Source organism: Heptranchias perlo, chromosome 11, assembly GCF_035084215.1.
Source record: "Heptranchias perlo isolate sHepPer1 chromosome 11, sHepPer1.hap1, whole genome shotgun sequence".
Lineage (NCBI taxonomy): Eukaryota > Metazoa > Chordata > Chondrichthyes > Hexanchiformes > Hexanchidae > Heptranchias > Heptranchias perlo.
The window spans coordinates 53006656-53030977 of NC_090335.1; the positions used below are offsets into that span (position 1 = coordinate 53006656).

The following is a 24322-nucleotide window of genomic DNA, read 5'->3' on the forward strand; positions in this document are numbered from 1 at the left end:
TGATATATGGAATTAAGTATATTATATATTTCACTTTATAGGTAAGCATGTGTGTGATATATGCATTTTATTATATAGTTTATGTAATTTCACTATATTATGCTTACGGCTGTGTTCTTTGAATTATAAAAATTCCTAATGGAATGGGACATAACTTCCTCAATTAATAGCCCACATATGCTTATTACATAAGTTTTGCAATGGTTTAATTCATTTACACAAATTTATGATTTGCACGGTGGGGACATTCCGAAAATAGCACATGGCAAAGTAGATCCCAAATATTTCCATCAAAACACAACTGGGTTTTTTACCTTCCAAAAATTCTGCATCTTTCCTCCCGCTGAGGACCAAGTTATAATTCCTGCTTGAGGAAAAGCTGTAAGTCACAAATACCCTTTTGAAATTCAGTGCCCTGGTTTGGTGCCACAGGATGTGTGCTTTGGATGTATGTAAAGTTAAGATTTTTTCCATTTTGGCAACAACCTCCAGCAATATTTAGAGCTGTATTTTTACTGTTTAAATACACACGATCCATGGTTCAGCTTGTAGCTTATTTGCTGATGTAATCATGCTATTAACAAATGACAACTTACAATAGTCTGTTTCCTATTTATTTCAACAGGAAACTCGGTGATCCAAATGGATGGAGGTTAAAATCAAAATAGCTCTAATACAACTATTAAGTTTGATACAGTGGGTACAAGATATTTATAAAGGGAAAGAAATGTCACCACTCAATTTCACAGGAAATGTTAGATTGAACATTCCAAAGAAAATGACGGAAATTGACATGAACTGTTTAATATTTATGAAAACAGAACTTTCTTTGATGTAGGCATACTGGAGCTTTATTTTTACAATACATAAATAGAGAAAATAGGAGGTAACATATTCAGGATTTATTAATTTAATTTGGCCTTTCAACACAGATTAAAATTCAAGCCCAATGCATATTGAATGTGTTTAACTCAACTGAAGATTGGTTTCCATTCTTAGCTAAACACATTTCTTGTATTGAGTCCAATTTTTTTACAATTAACAACAAAAGCTTCCAGACTACCTCAGCATCAGTAAAGTTGGCATTTTCAAATAAGTTGAACTAAGTCTGTAACAATTCTCTTAAGTAATGCTTGGTGGCAGTGGGTAAAGCAAATCAGATGTTGGGATTATTAAATGGTCAATATTGAGCCAAAATAGTAAGGTAATCTTGCCACTTTATAAATCATTGGTGCGACTGCACTTAGAATACAGTGTACAGTTCTGGTTGCCACAGTACAAAAATGATATTGCAGCTATTGAAAGGATACGGAAGAGAGTAACCAGAATTATTGAGGGGATCGAGGGATTGGATTATGAGGAGCGATTATGTAAATTGGGCATGATCTCACTTGAAAAGAAATGGTAGAGAGTTGATATGATTGCTGTTTTTAGGATTCTAAAGGGACTGGATAAAGAAACCATGACAAGTTATTTCACTTTGTCCAGAACAGTAGAATCAGAGGACGCTTGCAGAGAGGTAAATTCAAAACTAATCTGTGGAAATAATATTTCAGTGAGTGAGCGGTCCATCTATGGAACAGAATCACTAGACAGTTTGTATTGATTCTTTCACATTCAAATTAGGTAGATCTCTTTCAGAAAATAACATTTTGGGATACAGTGTATGAGTAATTTGAAACATGATATGTGGTAAGTGTAGCATGCCTGAGAGTTCCCAAAGCTCTCCACCACTGGGGTATTACTTGTGTCATTTCTGGGTCTATTGTAGACTAATTGATAGAGATTGATTGCTATGATTAGTCAACAACTCCATTATCATTGTATCATGCAACTGCCAGGATGGTAGAAGGCAAACTAGATGGACTTTTCTCATCTATCAATTCCTGTGTAAGACCATAGGCCTGAGGAGTCTGGGAAGAATTTGAATGAACAAACATGTGTTGCTAGGGAAATTTCTTATTCTTTTTAATTAATTCTCTGGATAAGGCATCACTGGCAAGGCCAGCATTTATTGCCTATCCCTCATTGCCCTGAGAACGTGGTGGTGGGCCGCCTTCTTGAACCACCTGTAGTGGTTTGATACAACTGAGTAGTCACTTGAGAAGGTATTTAAGAATCAACTACGTTGGTGTGGGACTGGAGTCACATATAAGCCAGACCGGGTAAGGACGGCAGGTTTCCTTCGCTAAAGGGCATTAGTGAACCAGTTGGGTTTTTATGAGAATCCGACAGCTCCATGGTCACTCTTACTGATACCACCTTTTTAGTTGCAGTCTTATTGAACTGAATTCAAAATTCTCAAACAGCCACAGTGGGATTTGAATTCATGTTCTTCAGATTATTTGTCCAGGTTTTTTGATTACTAGTCCAGTAACATAACCAATACACTACCGTACCATTATGAAGCAACTTTAATGTAAAATCCAGTTTTCGAAAAAAATATTCAACTAGGGTATACTATTGCGATATTAATTCTTGTATTCTCAGGCATTTGCTCTCTTTGCATCATCCAGGTCTCTGTTTCAAATCACTTCTTGGTTAACTAGTGTCCCATTCCAGGATTATTGCACCTAATCTTGGCAGCCACTTCAGTACAATAACAATTTACATTGATATGGAACCTTAAAAATAAGAAAAATCCCAACGAGCGTCACAGATAGGCATAAGGAAAATGGATGCTAATCCAGGTAGAGCGAGAGACCAGGAGGAGTAAGTGAATGTTTGGTCCACAAGATGGGTTTTAAAGAGGTTGTTAAAAAGAGTTGAGAGAGGCAGAGAAATCTAGGGAGGGAATTCCACACAGTGGGGCTTAGATGACTGAAAGATCTGCGAGCAATGGATGGGCGAAGGGAGGAGGAGATGTACAGAAAGTCAGAGTCAAGACCAAGATTTTTGATAGATAAGGGTATCAAGGGATATGGATTAAAGGCAGGTAAATGGAATTGAGGATTTGGGGTTTAAAGCTCAGCTCAGGATTGAGCAAGATTCTGAGATTACAGATGGTCTGGTTCAGCCTGAGAGAATGGCTGGGGAGGCGAATGGAATCAGTGGCAAGAGAGCGGAGTTTGTGGCAGGGAACAAAGGTTACTCACTGCATAAGAAGGTTGATTACTATTAGTTTAGCATAGAGTTACAAACTATTTATCATTTTCTATTACATATAAGGTGTTAGCAAAGTTTAACAACTGCTGTGAAAATATATGTTATGCTGCTATTTATTCATTTGTTTAGTACTGTTGAAATTTGTTTACCAGTTAAAGCCTAAAACAAGCTCTGGTATAGCATCGTTCTGCTACTTTCTGAATAAATGTAAGGAATCTTACAACACCAGGTTATAGTCCAACTGTTTTATTTGAAAATCACAAGCTTTCGGAGGCTTTCTTCTTCGTCAGGTGAGTGTGGGATTCCATGGAAGGTTACCGCATTTATGAATACACTTTCTGAATACAAAGAGGAACATGTGGAGGAACCAGTAGTTAAAGCAATCTAAAGAAGGTTTTTTTTTAATGTTACGCTGGGCATGCCACATAACAAGCCAAGTATAAACATTCACAAGAATACAGAGTGCATACCTACAAGAGTAGTCTGATAGAAGTAAAAAAACATCTAGAGTAAAAAGGGTAAATGAATCAAAGACTATAACACCTTGATGTTACTAATGGAAATGATTCTTCAACATTCCTACATGGCCGTTCATGACAGCAGACTATAGCCCACTGTTTTTTAAATCTTCATTCCTGCTCCTATGTTGGTGCTGAGTCCTTTATTCTATCTTTTGCTTCATGTTATTTTTCCTTTGATTACAGCTTCCATTATGTATAAGTACCAATGATATGTTAGCAATTTTTAGATATTTTCCACTTTCAGGCATTCTTGCAACCAGCAATGTTTCCATCTCTCCCTTTCCCTCTGAATGTTTTTCGATGGTTTGCTGCCAATCTGACTCCAAGGTGGCTGGATAAGGTCAGTCTTGCATTACTACTACTTCTTATGTTCAAAAATTTGCAAAAATCCAAAAAGATTTGGACTGAATCTCCATGATACTGACTCAGTGAACACTAGATACAGCTGCTTGTCAGATTTTCATGACAATGACTCCTTTAAGATACTGGTGTTGGTACATCAGCATGTTAGTTTCACATTTTGCACTAGTATTAATACCTGAACAGCTTGAAGGTGAGGGGTTTTATAGTTAACTCTTTGCCACAGATGGAGAGCTCCAGTAATTGCAAGCTGATGCATCCAATGCCATATTTCTCTAATGCAGTATAATGTGCAACAGCTTGTATGGTCTAAGTGCTGCTCAACAGACCAGCAATACATCAGGATATTACCTAAGTACACTGTGGTACATGGATCCCAAAGTTGGAAAATGTGACTCAAAGCCTTTAACATTGCTGAGCATCAATCAGCTGAAAAGCAACACAAGGAACTCATTAATCTACGTGTCCAGAACACTTTATGTTGTACGTTTTTGTCTTTGATCCAAATCAGATGATACCTTACCTAAAAGCAGAGTTTCTTTTGCAATACTAAATCATTCCTTCTTGCTCCCAAATTATTTGACCACAGTGTCTTGCTGATCATTAATTTTGATTCATGTTTTACCAGGATAAGATCCAGTCAATTTTTGGTGCCTCCTCTTTTTAACCAAAAAGACTATCAGGATAAGGGTAAGTAAATCTGCTTCATTGTGGTGAGGGTTGCTGTTACTGCGGGTGCTCATTTGGACAGATCTTTACGTCAGAGATTAATCTGGTAAAAACTTTAATTCATTGTCTTTTCCAGGGCTGTTCCCATCATAGATCTCATCATGGGTACGGTAGCATAGTGGTTATGTTACTGGACTAGTAATCCAGAGGCCTGGACGAAAATCCACAGTCATGAGTTCAAATCCTGCCACGAATTTAAATTCAATTAATTAATTAAATTCAATTAATTAAATAAAATCTGGAATTAAAATACTAGTATCAGTAATGATGGCCATGAAACTACCGGATTGTCGTAAAAACCCATCTGGTTCACTAATGTCCTTTAGGGAAGGAAACCTGCCGTCCTGACCCGGTCTGGCCTATATGTGACTCCAGACCCACAGCAATGTGGTTGATTCTTAATTGCCCTCTGAAATGGCCCAGCAAGCCACTCAGTTGTAAAATCTCGCTAAAAAAAGTCATAATAAGAATAAAACCGGACGGACCACCCGGCATCGGACCACTAGGCACCGGACACGACAACGGCAAACCAAGCCCAGTCGACCCTGCAAGGTCCTCCTTACTAACATCTGGGGACTTGTGCCAAAATTGGGAGAGCTGTCCCACAGACTAGTCAAGCAACAGCCTGACATAGCCATACTCACAGAATCAAACCTTTCAGCCAACGTCCCAGACTCTTCCATCACCATCCCTGGGTATGTCCCACTAGCAAGACAGACCCACCAGAGGTGGCGGTACAGTGATATACAGTCAGGAGGGAGTGGCCCTGGGAGTCCTCAACATTGACTCTGGACCCCATGAAATCTCATGGCATCAGGTTAAACATGGGCAAGGAAACCTCCTGCTGATTACCACCTACCGTCCTCCCTCAGCTGATGAATCAGTCCTCCTCCATGTTGAGCACCACTTGGAGGAAGCACTGAGGGTAGCAAGGGCACAAAATGTACTCTGGGTGGGGGACTTCAATGTCCATCACCAAGAGTGGCTCGGTAGCACCATGACTGACTGAGCTGGCTGAGTCCTGAAGGAAATAGCTGCCAGACTGGGCCTGCGGCAGGTGGTGAGCGAACCAACACAAGGGAAAAACTTACTTGACCTCGTCCTCACCAATCTACCTGTCGCAAATGCATCTGTCCATGACAGTATTGGTAGGAGTAACCACTGCACAGTCCTCGTGGAGATGAAGTCCCATCTTCGCACTGAGGACGCCATCCAACGTGTTGTGTGGCACTACCACCGTGCTAAATGGGATAGATTCAGAACAGATCTAGCAGAACAAAACTGGTCATCCATGAGGCGCTGTGGGCCACCAGCAGCAGCAGAATTGTATTCCAGCACAATCTGTAACCTCATGGCCCGGCATATTCCTCACTCTACCATTACCAACAAGCCAGGGGATCAACCCTGGTTCAATGAGGAGTGTAGAAGAGCATGCCAGGAGCAGCACCAGGCGTACCTAAAAATGAGGTGCCAACCTGGTGAAGCTACAACTCAGGACGACATGCATGCTAAACAGCGGAAGCAACATGCTATAGACAGAGCTAAGCGATTCCACAACCAACGGATCAGATCAAAGCTCTGCAGTCCTGCCACATCCAGTCATGAATGGTGGTGGACAATTAAACAACTAACGGGAGGAGGAGGCTCTGCAAACATCCCCATCCTCAATGATGGCGGAGTCCAGCACGTGAGTGCAAAAGACAAGGCTGAAGCGTTTGCAACCATCTTCAGTCAGAAGTGCCGAGTGGATGATCCATCTCGGCCTCCTCCCGATATCCCCACCATCACAGAAGCCAGTCTTCAGCCAATTCGATTCACTCCACGTGATATCAAGAAACGGCTGAGTGCACTGGATACAGCAAAGGCTATGGGCCCCGACAACATCCCAGCTGTAGTGCTGAAGACTTGTGCTCCAGAACTAGCTGCGCCTCTAGCCAAGCTGTTCCAGTACAGCTACAACACTGGCATCTACCCGACAATGTGGAAAATTGCCCAGGTATGTCCTGTCCACAAAAAGCAGGACAAATCCAATCCGGCCAATTACCGCCCCATCAGTCTACTCTCCATCATCAGCAAAGTGATGGAAGGTGTCGTCGACAGTGCTATCAAGCAGCACTTACTCACCAATAACCTGCTCACCGATGCTCAGTTTGGGTTCCGCCAGGACCACTTGGCACCAGACCTCATTACAGCCTTGGTCCAAGCATGGACAAAAGAGCTGAATTCCAGAGGTGAGGTGAGAGTGACTGCCCTTGACATCAAGGCAGCATTTGACTGAGTGTGGCACCAAGGAGCACTAGTAAAATTGAAGTTAATGGGAATCAGGGGGAAAACTCTCCAGTGGCTGGAGTCATACCTAGCACAAAGGAAGATGGTAGTGGTTGTTGGAGGCCAATCATCTCAGCCCCAGGACATTGCTGCAGGAGTTCCTCAGGGCAGTGTCCTCGGCCCAACCATCTTCAGCTGCTTCATCAATGACCTTCCCTCCATCATAAGGTTAGAAATGGCGATATTCGCTGCTGATTGCACAGTGTTCAGTTCCATTCACAACCCCTCAGATAACGAAGCTGTCCGTGCCTGCATGCAGCAAGACCTGGACAACATCCAGGCTTGGGCTGATAAGTGGCAAGTAACATTCACGCCAGACAAATGCCAGGCAATGACCATCTCCAACAAGATGTCTAACCACTTCCCCTTGACATTCAACGGCATTACCATCGCCGAATCCCCCACCATCAACATCCTGGGGGTCACCATTGACCAGAAACTTAACTGGACCGGCCATATAAATACTATGGCTACAAGAGCAGGTCAGAGGCTGGGTATTCTGCGGCGAGTGACTCACCTCCTGACTCCCCAAAGCCTTTCCACCATCTACAAGGCACAAGTCAGGAGTGTGATGGAAAACTCTCCACTTGCTTGGATGAGTGCAGCTCCAACAACACTCAAGAAGCTCGACACCATCCAAGATAAAGCAGCCCGCTTGATTGGCACCCCATCCACCACCCTAAACATTCACTCCCTTCACCACCGGCGCACTGTGGCTGCAGTGTGTACCATCCACAGGATGCACTGCAGCAACTCGCCAAGGCTTCTTCGACAGCACCTCCCAAACCCGCGACCTCTACCATCTAGAAGGACAAGAGCAGCAGGCACATGGGAACAACACCATCTGCACGTTCCCCTCCAAGTCACATACCATCCCGACTTGGAAATATATCTCCGTTCCTTCATTGTCGCTGGGTCAAAATCCTAGAACTCCCTTCCTAACAGCCCTGTGGGAGAACCATCACCACACGGACTGCAGCGGTTCAAGAAGGCAGCTCACCACCACCTTCTCAAGGGCAATTAGGGATGGGCAATAAATGCTGGCCTTGCCAGCGACGCCCACATCCCGTGAACGAATGAAAAAAAAATAGATCAACTTCGAACCAATAGTCTTAAAATTTAGTTATTTTTTCCTTCTTCTTGTGTAGGTCCTAAATCATATAGTGGTACCATTTCATTTGCCTCTGCATCTCAATCACCCAAGTGGATATTTTTCATGTATGAGTCTGGACAATAAGCGTCAGTAGGCCTGTTTGATTGTGAGCATCACAGCGGAACATGATCTCGTCCTCATCCAACATCCATACATTGACATTCTAACAGGCATCGCTAAACAGCAGACAGGTGGGGGAATCCAGGCTGATTTTTCCTTTCCCTAGCCCAGGGACACTGAAGCTAAATGTAACACCCCCACTGCTGTACTGGCTGAAATTAAGTAATTCAGCACAGACCATTGATTGAATCTGGGACCTTTTTGGCCAGTATGTTGCAGTACAACCCAATGTGGTCAATTTACCCACTGAGCCATTGGATGTTAAAGTTTTCCTTGAATTTGTCATGTTCATTATGATTTCTAAAAATGATTTTGATTAGGATTACGTATGAAAATGAAAATATCAAGGTCGAGCTGCTCCCATGAATTTTGACGTCTTTCTCAGCATCTAACCTTTTTCAATGCATTGAAGTCTGCTTCTCTACTACACTTCAAGATTTGCCTTATCTAATCCATTTAATTTTTATGCACTTCAACAAAGTCCCTCGTAACTGTTTCCTCCAGACTATTCTTTAACCTTTTTTCTATAACTCATCACCCTTGCAATTGGAATCATTTCTGTTGCTCTTTTCTGCACCTTCTTCAATGCCTGCAGATGCCTCTTGCAGCATGACAAGAACAGTAGCCCAAGGGTCACCTGATCAGTGCATTGTACAGCCTCAGCACACCTCAGTAGACTTGTATTCCACTGTTCTGTAACTACATGCTTTATTTCTAGATCAGGCAAAATAATGGAAAGTATTCTCAGGGGCAGGCTACAGGAGTGCCTATATGGAAATAACCTAATAAGAAATAGCCAACAAGGATTTAGACAAGGAAAATTATTTCTGACAAATTTGGATTCATTGAGGATGTTACAGATAAAGTAGGCAGTGGCATTTCCTATGATTTGGTTAAATGAACCTTCAGAAAGCTACATCTGCAGTATTTTGCTTTGTTTCCCCTCTATATAAATGCAAGTTGTTATTGTCTGACAGTTATTTAAATCCACAAGCTCTAGCAATAACCTTTTGGGGTATTTATTCGCCTGGATTGTTCAAATCGAAGATCTAGTCTCGAACTTTTGACAAGACTGGATTAGGCCAGGTAGCTCCGATAATTAACAAGGTAAAGAAATGTTTTCCGTCTAACTTGCACTATCAAAATGACCCAGATATTAGGACAAATATATACACTCCGGGCAAGACAAAGGAAGCAAGTCTCACCAAGGTGTGCAGCTCAGATACAGAGGCCAAAAATACATCTAGAGTAACAAGGGCAAAAAGACCCCCAAAAAGTTACAGTCCCATGATCAATAGTTTTCTCTGTTTGACTGGGACTTAGTTCTGTTTTTACATTAATATATTCTCGCCTCATTTTCCAACAACATTTATAAAAAGCTGTATTACTGTGCTAGGTTGTATCACTTATTCGGCAGTGACTGTAATCTGACAGCTCCTGCGTATGGGTAATTTCAATTTGCTGATGTTATCTTCATTGCAGCGCGTTTCCTTCACTTGGCCTGAAAGCTGACTGGCTTCCGTTCAATGGCTTCCTTCCAGCAAAACACAACCGACCTTCTCATGTCAAGTATGAAAAGAGGAAATGCTCAGTAACGTACAGTGAAATACCATTTAAAGGACTGAAACTTTAAGAATTTTTTTTGACATCAGACATTCCACAGTACTGTTTATTTATCTATTTAATCAGTTAAACTGTAAATTACTAATGCAGAAGAGACCAACTATGAGTGATTCCAAAATATAAATATTTCATTTTATAAAAAATTAAGTATCAAAATGTTATGCATTCTTGTCTATTGGCTTATAAATGTAGCTAACATCATTATCAGCTGAGGTGAAGACAAATTGAAAACATTTTAAAACTTTTTTCTCGAAAAGTAATATAAAGCGACACAAACTTTTTCATTTTCCAGGGTTATTTTATTTATTTAATAATTGCATTAATCACAGAGTGTGTTGCAGCTGTTGGGAGAAACTTTGACCAAAAGCACAAATCGGGGCCACTTTTTCTCACTCTGCTGCCAAAAGGAACGCCTCTCGCAAAGAATCTGACATGTACACGCTGTTTAGAGGAGACCAGCAACTCTGTATCTATCCGAGGAAGGGTTCTCTGTCTGCATGGTTACTGGTTAATTCATTAAGCGGATGATCGACTAAAATTAAAGCTCTGTGATTATACTATAAGAACAACGTGAATATTGCAGAGTTGGGAAATCTGAACAGAGCCAAGCTGTTTGGGGTTTGACTCTGATATTAGATGCTCAGGACCCCCCTTGTGTCTGATGGTAGACTTGTCTGCTGGGACCGATCAGACTCTGACCACAGGGTTGTGTCATCGGGATGTATGAAGCTGTGAGAGAGAGTAGGTGGTATGTGTGCCAGAGCATGACTTTGTGATCTGAGAAGGGGGAACACAACGACTGTCTCGCTAGGATAAGTTAAACAAATTGTTTGAAAAGACTCCCGGGGAAAATGGAGGTAAGGTGAAATTGGCTATAATGTTGCAGATGGCCCGTATCGAGATATGTGTCACTTTAATTGCACGGGGCTCGGTCTTACATGCTGCCTTTTCAGTTTCTTATCAACTCCATTTCGCTTATTCCTGTCAACATAGGTGCTCGTGTTAAAAAGGCATGGCGTTTGTCGCGACTTTACTCACACTGTAAATCGTTATTTTATTTTTAAAGCTGCCCTGTGTACAAGTTACAAGCTAGATCATATTTTACAATACAGGGTTAAATGGAACGAAGCAATCAACTGGTAAATGTACACCGTTATTGCATTTTAGGTGAACCTTTTCCTCGTCATAATTAGAATTGGGTGCGAAGTTAATCATATAAATCAGCTGTCTTCAACATGATACTTTGCAATTTTATTCGTCGCTCTTTGAATTGAACCCAACAATTAAAATAACTAATAAAACTTATGAACTTCTGATCCAGGCCATGGAGTATAGTCAGTGCACAATGTGCCAAATAATGCCTGAGACCTGCCAGGTAGAAGTCATATCACAGAAATCAAAAATATATTTGGAATATGTGAAAATAGATTGAAATGCAAATACATTTATAATAAGAAGCATTTAATCACAAAACAATTAGAAAATAAATACACAAACCTATATGAAGGACAATCATTCTGACAATATTTGCTTTTTGTTGCTATAGAAATGAGGATTAGCTTTTTTTGCTGTCAGAAGTGATATCATCTCATGAGTATCATTCCTTAGTGCCCAACTTATTTCTCATTCAGTATGTTTCAACACATCAAAGATGAGTGTCTCATCCTGTGTATACATCCCCATATTAAAGATGAGATCTCATTCTGCACATATCCTTAATGCTGGATATCCCTGTGTATACTTCCCCCTTTAGTGCTAAGGGCGAGATATGTGGAAGATAAATGCATTCAATGGAGAAAAAAAAATAAGTGGTAGTGATACCATCCATTGGATAAGTCAGCCCATGATATCAACATTAATGTGCTGCTGGGGAAGGGGTGCGAATCTTGTGGTATGCTACTGTAGAATAATGCTGGAAATGCAAACTGCAAAAATTATAAATATTCCTATTTTCAGGGGCTTTAATTGCTCAGCTGGTAAATGTAACAAGTGGTGTGGTACTGAGCTATACAAATTAGGATGGTCCGAGATTCATTCTTTGGCCTGTGCTGAGTTTGCTAATCTCGGCAGGGTCAGCAGAGGGTTGTTCTGGGTAGGGAGATTAATACCAGCCAGGGTTTCCCATTCCTGATTATTAGAGTGACCCCTGCTGGAAAATGCAGAAAGCGGACACTGGGCGAGGATAAGATTGGACATGTCAGTAATGCTGCACATGGATGAATAGTTTGCTGGCATTGGTTAGATGTGCACATGAAGAATGGCCACTTGGAAGAGCGACTGGTGCTTGTGGAACTGGATTCCAGCCTGTTACTGTCTTCATAAAAGACAAATATTGTGGTTTTGATGCAGTTTTTCTCCTTCTTGCTCAAATTCATTTATGGTTTTCAAAAGTCTATAAGAATAAAAGCTTATTGAAGGTGGGTTGATCAGGATACATAACATTTCAGGAAAATGTTGCTTCTATTAAATTTACTACAGCAGAGTACTAAACATTTGGGCTGGCAATGAAGGAAGCTTTTGTAAATAAACACACACACTTCATTGAAACAAAAAAAAGCTTGTAAAAAAAAAATCAGGAGATGCTATACAAAAGATTATTAAAATGATTTAATTTTATTATACAAGCCTTGAACCATGGTGGATACAAGATTATACACAGCACACTGGGAGTTTAACACTTATGTGGCACAGTAATTGCATGGGTATAGAATAATGATTTTGGTTATTTTCTCACAACTTCAGTACTATTCTGTACACAATTGATAAGAAGCAAAGCTGTAAATATAGCTAATAATAATTCTAGCCACAGCCACAAGGGGAGGGTAAGGTGGCAATAAGAACAGTAATCTCCTACCCTTGTTTTGGGTGGGAACATCTGGAGTACATTTGTGATTTCTTAGATTGCTGCAGCTGCTGCTTTTAATGAGATGTACGAGAAAGATCTAACTTATGCAGACAAGCTTCTCTGTTGGTAACTAATCTCTTTTCACATTATCGCGGAATCACACAGAGTTAGTATTTGTAGGGTGGAGACCAGATGCTACATTTGTTTTTATATATAAGTATAGACAGGGAAGTGAATTCCTCAGTCCTGTTGTCAAAATTCAACAAAGACAATTTCCTGAGTTGCCTCAATGACTATTAACGCTTTGTTTACAGAAGACACATTTTGTCCTTTAAGCACAGAAGTACATACTAACATATGATTGAAAATACTGCAAATTCAAGAAAGTTCCATTATCTCCAGTATTTCTTGACTTCTATCTTATAATATTGAGCATTACAGAGCCATTTTGTGATCTCCCTGCAGGATAACAATGCCCCTCATAATCCTTTTAATTATGATGTGCTAATTTTTCTCTTGAAATGAGGCTCTCAAAATACCTATTACATTTACTGTAATTTTTAAAAAGTTTCACATTGATGTACCATGGAAACCAAGGGGTAGATTTGGGTCTGGGTCTGGGCCTGTGCCTAGACTCAGTGCTGCAGGATCAACAATCACCTGAACCATGAGGCCTGAGGATCGATGGAAATTGGTCCTCAGGCCTCATCAACATACTCAACGTGAGCTGCCAGTGCTTGCCCAAGACATCTGGCAAATCCTGGGAGGAGTTATTGGAGCGGGCTCTAGGGGAGGGAGGCAATCATGACTCCTGTGGAATTGGAAAAGCGCTCTTGCTTCTCCTGGCTCCACAGCATGTGTTCTTTTAACCAAAAACATTTCTTAACTTACATGGAGTTGGTGGACACAGGAGCAGCTGAAGAATCCTGAGTGCAGCAGGCCCAACGCCTGCCCTGCTCACTACCAACAAATTTCTCATTACTTGCTTCAATGGGAATTAGGTCCCTTAAATATGTAAACCAGGGGTCTAGCGCCTGTTTCAGGCATTTGTCCAGGGACACCTTAAAAAGCCCCCCCACAGATTGGTGCAGGCCATTCCACTGCTAAATTGAATGATTTGCTGCCATTTTACACCTGAAAAACAGGTGCAATGCATGCCAATTTCTATCCCCAATTGTAAACTAACTATAGGTGGTCATATGATCCTCTGCGCATTAATTTATGCATAAAAAGGGAGTAAAGCTCCTTTGATATTGTGCTTAATGCCGTGGTAATGTTGAGCTGTTTGTTAAGAGCAATCCAGTTAGTCCCATTCTCCTGCTCTTTCCTCGTAGCCCTGCATTTTTTTCCCTTCAAGTATTTATCCCATTCCTTTTTGAAAGCCACGATTGAATCTGCTTCCACCACCCTTTCAGGCAGCGCATTCCAGATCATAACCACTCGTAGCGTAAAAAGGTTTTCCCTCACGTCTACTTTGGTTCTTTTGCCATTCACCTTAAATCTGTGTCCTCTGGTTCTCGACCCTTCTGCCAATGAGAACAGTTTCTCTATTTACTTTATCTAAACCCTTCATGATTTTGAACACTTCTATCAAATCTCCTCAACCTTCTCTGCTCTAAAGGGGAACAATCCCAGTTTCTCCAGTCTATCCATGTAACTGAAGTCCCTCATCCCTGGAACCATTTTAGTAAACCTTTTCTGCACCCTCTCTAAAGGCCTTCACATCCTTCCTAAAGCGCGGTGCCCAGAATTACACAATACTCCAGTTGTGGCCGAACTAGCGTTTTATAAAGGTTCAACATAACTTCCATGCTTTGTACTCTATGCCTCCATTTATAAAGCCCAGGATCCCATATGCTTTTTTAACCAGTTTCTCAACCAGTCCTGCCACCTTCAAAGATTTGTGCAAATATACCCCCAGGTCTCTCTGTTCTTACACCCACTTTGGCATTGTACCATTTACAAATTATATTGCCTCGCTCCATTCTTCCTTCACACTTACCTGTCTTAAATTTCATCTGCCATGTGTCCACCCATTCCACCAGCCTATGCCCTCTTGAAGTCTGTCATTATCTTCCTCACTGTATACTACACTTCCAAGTTTTGTGTCATCTGCAAATTTTCAAATTGTGCCCTGTACACCCAAGTCATTTATACATATCAAAAAAAGCAGTGGTCCTAGTACTGACCCGAGCAACTCCACTGTATACCTTCCTCCAGTCCGAAAAACAATTGTTCACCGCTACTCTCTGTTTCCTGTTATTTAGCCAATTTCGTATCCATGCTGCCATTGCCCCTTTTATTCTATGGGCTTCAATTTTTGCTGATAAGCCCATTATGTGGCACTTTAATCGAACGCCTTTTAAAAGTCCATATACAAAACTTCAACCGCATTAGCTTCATCAACCCTCTCTGTTACCTCATCAAAAAACTCAAGTTAGTTAAACACGATTTGCCTTTAGCAAATCCATGCTGGTTTTCTTGTTAATCCACACTTGTCCAAATGACTATTAATTTTGTTCCGGATTATCATTTCTAAAAGCTTCCCCACCACCGAGGTTAAACTGAAGATTTAGGAGCAGTAGAAAGTAGTAATGGATTTTTCGTCTGTTTGTACTGCTACTTTGGCTCTTGCTTCTATTCTAAAATGTCTTAACAGAAAATAGCAAAAAAAGGTTTGTAGAGGACTGTAAATCATGCAAAATTGCACAGTGTGAGGAGGAGAGCATAAAAATTAAAAGTGAGCCTTGAACTCAAACTCTGAATTAGTATCACTTAGCACTGGCAGAAGTGAATGCTATAAAGGAATTTTCAGTCTTAAAAGTATGGATGCAGTGCCTCTTCGTGCAGTAGAAGTAGGGTGGTGAGGGCAGCTTGGGAGTACAGAGCTTAGGAGCTGTATGGCTCACAGAGCAGTACATTTACTGCAACAGAGTCAAATGTCAATGATTGACAAACGAATAGTACGTGATGAAGCTCAGGCTCAAGAGGATGTTATGTGTTTCATGATACACAAAAATCTACACTGCACTACCAATGGTAGTGAAGGTCACCACCTGCCTCAACTTTCAGGCATCCACAGGGGACGTCACTGGACTCAACTAATTTGCTGTCCACAGCTGTGTTAGGGAGGCAACTGAAGCCTTGTTTCAACATTCACCCTTCTACATACACTTCACTAGTGGGCGCAACAGCAGAACCAGCTATGATCTTACCACATTGATGGCTTCCACAGGAGAGTATCATTGGCTATCATAGTTGGTACAGCACAGGAGGCGGCCATTTGGCCCATCATGCTCATGCCAGGTCTTTGAAAGAACTATCTAATTAGTCCCATTCCCCTCTAGCCCTGTAATTTTTTTCCTTTCGAGTATTTATCCAATTCCCTTTTGAAAGTTACTATTGAACCTGCTTCCACCTCCCTTTCAGGCAGTGCATTCCAGATTGTTACAACTCGCTGCGTAAAAAAGTTTCCTCATGTTGCCTTGGGCTCTTTTGCCGATCACCTTAAATCTGTGCTCTCTGGTTACCAACCCTTCTGCCGCTGGAAACAGTTTCTTCTTATTTACTTTATAAAAACTGTCCATGATTTTGAACACCTCTATCAAATCTTCCCTTAACCTACTCTGTTCTAAGGAGAACAACCCCATCTTCTCCAATCTCTCCAGATAACTGAAGTCCCTCCCTGGTACCATTCTCGGAAATCTCTTCTGCACCCTCTCTAAGGCCTTGACATCCTTCCTAAAGTGTGGCGCTCAGAATTGAACACAATACACCAGTGTTTTATAAAGGTTTAGCGTAACTTCCTTGCTTTTATACTCTATGCCTCTATTAATAAAGCCCAGGATCTCGCATGCCTTTTTTTTAAAAAAAACATCCTTCTCATCTTGTCCTGCCACCTTTAATGATTTGTGTATGTGCACCCACATGTCTCTCTGATCCTGCACCCCCTTTAAAATTGTACCATTTAGTTTATTTTGCCTCTGCTCATTCTTCCTACCAGAATGCATCACTTCACACTTTTCTGTGTTAAATTTCATCTGCTGTGTGTCTGCCCATTTCACTAGTCTCCCTATGTCCTCCTGAAGTCTGTTTCTATCCTCCACATTGTTTACTACATTTCCTGAGTTTCGTGTCACCTGCAAACTTTGAAATTATACCCTCTATACCCAAGTCTAGGTCATTAATATATACGAAAAAGAGCAGTAGTCCTAATACTGACCCCTGGGGAACACCACATTATGCTTCCCTCCAGTCTGAAAAACAACCATTCACCACTACTCTGCTTTCTGTCCCTTAACTAGTTTTTTAATCCATTCTGCCACTGCCCCTTTAATCCCATGGCCTTTAATTTTGTTAGCAAGTCTATTATATGGCACTTTATCAAATGACTTTTGAAAGTCCATATACACACCAGCCACACCACCCTCTCTGTTACTTCATCAATTAAGTTAGTCAAACACAACTTTCCTTTAACTAATCCGTGCTGACTTTCATTTATTAGCCCATACTTTTCCAAGTGCCAATTAATTTTGTCCTGGATTATTGTCTCAAAGTTTTGCCACCACCAACGTTAGGCTGACTGGCCTGTAATTGCTGGGTTTATCCCTCTCCCCTTTTTTGAACAAGGGTGTGATATTTGGAATCCTCCAGTCCTCCAGCACCATCCCCATATCTAAAGGAGGATTGGAAAATTGTGGCCAGAACCTCTGCAATTTCCACCCTCACTTCCCTCAGTAAACTAGGATCCATCCCGTCTGGACCGGGTGACTTTTTTACTTTGAGTACTGCCTATCTTTTAAGTACCTGCTCTTTATCTATTTTAATCCTATCCAATATCGCTACCACCTCTTCCTTTACTGCTACAATGGCAGCATCCTCTTTAGTGAAGACGGATGTGAAGGATTCATTTAGTGCCTCAGCTATGCCCTCTGCCTTCACAAGATGATCTTTTTTGTCCCTAATCGGCCCCACCCTTCCTTTGACTACGTATATATGTTTATAAAAGACTTTTGGGTTCCCTTTTACATTAGCTGTTAACCTATACTTTCTCTTTGCTTCACATTCCCTTTTTTAGATCTCCTCTGTATTCAACCTGGTTCTCTACTGTATTATGAACCTTACATTAGTCATAAGCCTCCTTTTTCTGTTTCATTTTAATTTCTATATTTTTAGTCGTCCAGGGAGCACTAGCTTTGGACGTTCTTCCTCCCCCTCTCCCGTAGGAATGTGTCTATTCTGTACCCGAACCAACGCCTTCTTGAAGGCTTCTCATGGCTCAATTACAGTCTAGCCTGCCATTTTTGATTCCAATCCACCTGGGCAAGATCCTTATCTAAACCTAATGATATTATGATCACTGTTCCCCAAATGCTCTCCCACTGAAACATGCTCCACTTGCCCCATTTCATTCCCTAGAACTAATTCCAGTACTGTTTCCTTTGTGGTTGGGCTGGAAACACACTGTTCCAGAAAGTTCTCTTGTACACATTTCAGGAATTCCTCCCCCTCTTTGCTCTTTACACTGTTATTGTCCCAGTCTATATTGGGATAATTGAAGTCCTCCATTATCACTACTCTTCTAGTTCTTGCATCTTTCTATAATTTGCCTGCAAATTTTCTCCATCTCTGGCCTATAGTATACACCCAGTAGCATAATAGCTCCTCTATTGTTCCTTAATTCTAACCAAATAGATTCTGTCTTTGACCCCTCAACTATATCATCCCTTTCCAGTGCTATGATAGTTTCTTTGATCAATATTTGATCAATACTGTCACCACCACCCCCTCCCCTTTCTTTCCTTTCCCATCTTTCCTGAATACCTTGTAGCCAGAAATACTAATTATCCAATATTCCCCTTCTTTGAGCCAGGTCTCGGTTATTGCCACTATATCATAGTCCCAATTGGCTACTTGAACCTGCAGCTCACCAACCTTATTTACCGCGAGACATGCATTTACGTATATGCACTCCAAACTCAGTCTGCCTTGCATTTCCCACTATCTAATCCCTCCTGTTCCTAAACTCTTTACTCTAGTGCTATTTGGCCCTCCCAGTTCTCTGTGCACCTTGTTTCTCCTCTAATGTTTCATCCTGGTGCCCACCCCCCTGCCAAATTAGTTTAAACCCTCCCCCACAGCACTAGTTAACCCCCCCAACAAGGGCATTGGTCCCAGCTCTGTTGAGATGCTACCCGTCCATCTTGAAAAGATCCCTCCTGCCCCAGAACTGGTCCCAATGCCCCAGGAATCTGAAACCCTCCATTCTGCACCATTTTGCCAGCCACACATTTACCTATCTTATCCTACTATTCCTATACTCACTAGCATCTGGCACTGGGAATAATCCAGAGATTACTAAATTTGAGGTCCTGCTTTTTAAACTTCCTCCTTAGCTCTTGAAACTCTGACTGTAGGACCTCGACCCTTTTCCTTCCTATGTCATTGGTTCCCACACGGACCACAACTTTTGACTGTTCCCCTTTCCCCTCTCAAAATGTTCTGCATCCTCTCTGATATCCTTTACTCTGTAGCCAGGGAGGCAATGTACCAGGGCTCTCGTCAGTGGTTACAGAAACACCTGTCTATCCACCTGACAATCAAATCTCCTATAACAATTGCATTTTGTGTGCCATTCGTTCACCTACCAACAATCCTATGGAGTATTTAAATTGGAAGGGCTTTTATTCTATCCACTTACGAATAGAGTGCAACTCCAACAGAAAATAATCCACATGAATTCAAGCTTCCCAAGGAGTACAAGTGATACTTTCATTCTGAGGCAATGACATGTCACACAGCTTTTTGAAGAAAAAGGAAGAATGGACTGCTGAGTCCTTTGAGATATGGGGCATGCTGTGAAACCATGGTCGACAACAGCTCAGCACAACCCCCATATTCCAGGAAAAAACAAATACAAAGTCCGTGGGCAAATCAGGGTCTTATTGAGCAGGCAATGGGTTGCTACAGCAATGCTTCAGATATGTGCACTAGTCAGGGGTGAAGCATTACAATATCTTAGTGAAGTTCAGAAAAATGATAACTGTGTGCTTCATAATATTTCCATGGACCATGAGCTTTTAAGAGGGGCTGGTGCAAGCCAAGGAAGATCAGGGAAAAGATGGTGTGCAGCCACAGAGTAGCAAGCTCGCTTGATGCTCCTTGCTATGTGACCAGAACAGATGGAAAATTATGAATATCTAAGCACACATAAATTTAGATATTGTATAATTAGGCATTTGGGCACAATCAGCATATATGAACTAATTAATGTAAGCTATGGTGTAAATCATTGAATATTTGATTAATTTGGTGCATACTAGTTGGTCTGCACATCTGTCCAATATCTCCAGATCCCACACTTGAGAGGCTGCCTCATACAATTCTCATTTCACAAGATAAATTCAGATGAAAAAGTCTCTTCTCTCCAGAATACAAACCTGACCATTTTCCCATTACATGATCTTTATGTTTTTTTAAATCAGCCCAATGTCCTGGCCTTGACCACTTTTCCTAGACACTCATTGCTTCTGTGCAAAGACATACTCCTTGATGTCTGTCTAAAACTTGACTATGACAACACTGAACCTGTTGTGCCTTCCTATCCCGTTTTGGTGTGTCTGAAAATATTGTTCTAGGTTTACTTTCTCTATCCCATTAATATTCTTGTGTTTCTCTACAAGATCCCCTCTGAAAAAAAGTCTCTTTTTGAGTCTAAAGAGCTCCAGCTTATCATCAAGTCCTATTTCATAGGTCACAGACTAGGGATTTTCTGGATAGATTGAAATGGCCTTCCTCATACATAATTTATCTTGTGAATTTGGGATGTCACCTCCTCAAAAAAAAGTCTATTTCCCATGATGTTAATAGTTTATTTTGGGTGGGTCCACCACCTGTTCAACTATTTACCTTCCTATTATAGAATCATACAGCTAAACCACCACCCTTCTCCAAACATGCAGCAGAGAAGCAATAAAATAATTAATTCCTAAAGCACTACACATCTTATAGAATCCCACAGCACAGAAGGAGGCCATTTGGCCCATCCTGCCTGCTCTGGCTCTATGAAAAAGCTATCCAATTAGTCCCACTCTCTTGCTTTTTCCCCATAACCCTGCAAAATTTTTCCCCCTTCAAGCATATATCCAATTCCCTTTCAAAAGTTACTGTGGAATTTTCTTCCACCACCCTTTCAGGCAGTGCATTCCAAATCATAACAACTCACTGCATATAAAAATGAATTTCTTCTTATCTCCCCACCTAGTACTTCTACCAATTATCTTAAAATTGTGTTCTCTGGCTACTGACCAGAGAATTATATGCAAATTTTGTCTTTAGATTTAACAGTAGTATGAATTGAGAGGGCATTTTAACACATAGTGAGTGAAGCCTTTTCTGCATTGATGTATAACAAATAACTTCAGCTCCATATCTGTCCTTTGCTATTACTTTAACTTGGAATTTCAAGCTCCTCACAGTATTCAACCCAAGTCCATATGCTCTGTGTCATCTTGGCATGGTTTTTGTCTCTGGAGAATACTTGTGAGCTGCCTTACCCTCCCAAAATATTATCCTGTTTCTCCACGATGTAATCTGCTAGAACGCTCCAGTTGTGAAACAGGCTTTTTGCATTTGCTGATGACTTTTGTGTACTCCACAGTTGAATGAATTCAAATTTTCACCACTTGTGCTGGTTAAGGACTTTATTAGCTGATTGAGAAGTGTGAAAGTGCTTCATGATTGGCTGGTTTGCTATCATTCTGCAAATGGAATCATATTGCATGAAATTGCTCCAATCTGCCATTTTGGCTGGTAGTCATTAAAATCTACAAAAAAAGGTATTTTTTAAAAAAGAGAAAAATATGCTACAGAAAATTTGAATCAACATTACTGTGAGGTAAGTGTGTTTCCTGTCAGCTGATCAAACAGTTACTGATGGCAATCAGTGATTCGTCCACAACTGAAACATTCTGCTCTTCAAGCACAAGCATGTTGTATCTACTGAATCATGAGCCCCTGTAGAAAAGCACCAAGTGTGTGAGGTAAACAAATATTGACAAAAGTAAGTCCAACAGATAAAAATTAACTTGTGTTATTTTAGATGCAGTAAGTGGGGAAGCTGTTAATGTTTGAAGTCATAATACCATGAGACTTTTATACTTTTTGTTCAATTGGTAACTCATTTCTAGTGTTGTTTTTGTCCCTAAAAGTATGTTACACCACCCTGTTGAATGAAGTCAAGAGAATGTTGAGTAGTTTCCTTTATAATGTTTGTTTCTTTAGCTGCATTGTCATTTTTATTTGCTAGGGATTTTCTACATATAAATTACAGGAAATTAAGTAATAAAAGAACTCCATTTTAAAGAGGTAGTCTTCCAGTTTGGGAAATAATTTTCTATTTATTTAAAAATATGAAATTCCTTTAAAACTCATTGTATTGCTTATGCATGTGTCATTTGCACCATTCTTTGGACTTTTCTCCCTCTTAAAATAGATAAAGGTTTTCCAAAGGCTTTTCATGAATTCAGTGCACCTTTAAATTTCTGCAAATAGCCAACCCAATACTTTTTCAGAATACTATGAATTAAGAAATAGTCTATGACTCTGTACACTTCTCAGTTCCACGTAACAATATTCAGCTTTGTAAATGTGCAGAAAATATTTGTGTGCGTGCTATGTTTGGAAGCTGAAGGGGTCAGTGCAACAATTAAACAGATGTGGGACAGACAGCATAATGATCACAAAGATATCTTTGGAGTGTATGCAGAACATGATGCAATATTTCTAGTTAAAATGTTAAAACGTAGGAAGTATGAAGTGTGGATTAATAAAGGAAAGCCAGAATGGATTTGTTAAAGGCAAATCATGTTTAACTAACTTGATTGAATTTTTTGATGAGGTAAAAGAAAGGTTTGATGAGGGCAATGCAATTGATGTTGTGTATGTGGACTTTCAAAAGGCATTTGATAAAGTGCCACATAATAGGCTGGTCAGCAAAATTGAAGCCCATGGAATAAAAGGGGCAATGGCAGCATGGATACAAAATTGGCTAAGTGACAGTAAACAGAGAGTAGTGGTTAACGATTGTTTCTCGGACTGGAGGAAGGTATACAGTGGTGCGCCCCAGGGATCAGTACTAGGGCCACTGCTTTTTTTGATATATATTAATGACTTGGACTTGGACTTGGGTGTACAGGGCACAATTTCAAAATTTGCAGATGAGACAAAACTTGGAAGTGTAGTAAACAGTGAGGAGGATAGTAATAGACTTCAAGAGGACATAGACAAGCTGGTGGAATGGATGGACGCATAACAGATGAAATTTAACACAGAGAAGTGTGGCATTTTGGCAGGAAGATCGGGGAGAGGCAATTAAACTAAATGGTGCAATTCTAAAGGGGGTGCAGGAATAGAGAGACATGGGGTTATATGTGCATAAATCTTTGAAGGTGGTAGGACTGGTTGAGAAAGTGGTGAAAAAAGCATATGGGATCCTGGGCTTTATAAATAGAGGCATAGAGTACAAAAGCAAGGAAGTTATGTTGAACCTTTTTATAAAACACTGGTTTGGCCACAACTGGAGTATTGAGTCCAATTCTGGGCACCACACTTTAGGAAGGATGTGAAGGCCTTAGGTGAAGAAAAAAATTACTAGAATGGTTCCAGGGATGAAGGACTTCAGTTATGTGGAAAGACTGGAGAAGCTGGGGTTGTTCTCCTTAGAGCAGAGAAGGTTAAGAGGAGATTTGATAGAGGTGTTCAAAATCATGAAGGGTTTAGATAAAGTAAATAAAGAGAAACTGTTCCCATTGGTGGAAGGGTCGAGAACCAGAGGGCACAGATTTAAGGTGATTGGCAAAACTTTTTTACACAGCTAGTAGTTATGATCTGGAATGCGCTGCCTGAAAGGGCGGTGAAGCAGATTCAATCATGGCTTTCAAAAAGAAATTGGATAAATACTTGAAGGGAAAAAATTTGCAGGGGTACAGGGAAAGAGCGGAGGAATGGGACTAACTGGATTGCTGTTACAAAGAGCTGGCATAGGCTCGATGGGCTGAATGGCCTCCTCCTGTGCTGTAACCAATCTATGATTCTATGAAATGTTAACGTTCTTTCAGAATGTAAATATTTTAGGAGTACTTTTGAAATGCTGCATTTAAAATGTTAGATTTTTGGAAAGTACCAAAATTTTTAATTCTGGCTTTAAAAACAGCAATGAAAACGTATACTGCGAAATCAATGGCCTAGATATTGGTTTATGCCACGCCCATTTTACAGGCATAAAATGGGCGCCAAAGCATCAAATATGGTGGGCCGCATGCGTGCCAGAATTGGTGAAAACAGAAAGAGGCATCCAAGGCCTGCACCTGAAACCGGCATTAAACCCTTTGCATTTGCAAATGAAGGTCCTAATACCCGTTTGAAGCCTCCTTTGCAAAATTTGTCTGCCCTGAACACAGCCGGCGCCGGGTCAGCTGCGTTCAGGAATACGAGGTCTACATGTGACCTAACCAGCAGACCTTAAAGGGACTGCTGGAG

The 24322-nt window shown here is 40.8% G+C and overlaps 1 protein-coding gene across 8 annotated transcripts in view; it reads left to right on the forward strand.

The window, feature by feature from the left end:
* Positions 1-24322, forward strand: part of LOC137327343 (capZ-interacting protein-like) — a 77392-nt gene that overhangs the window by 10560 nt on the left and 42510 nt on the right. For 2 of the 8 annotated variants that reach the window (XM_067993039.1, XM_067993040.1), the window contains exons 2-4: positions 4615-4676; positions 8192-8387; positions 9799-10796. In XM_067993039.1, coding sequence (XP_067849140.1) covers positions 10791-10796 — 6 coding nt within the window. In that variant the 5' untranslated portion in view covers positions 4615-4676; positions 8192-8387; positions 9799-10790. Of the gene's footprint in view, positions 1-978; positions 4677-8191; positions 8388-9798; positions 10797-21770; positions 21846-24322 lie in introns of those variants that run through there. The other 6 variants (XM_067993041.1, XM_067993042.1, XM_067993038.1 and 3 more) reach the window with 5 other exon arrangements.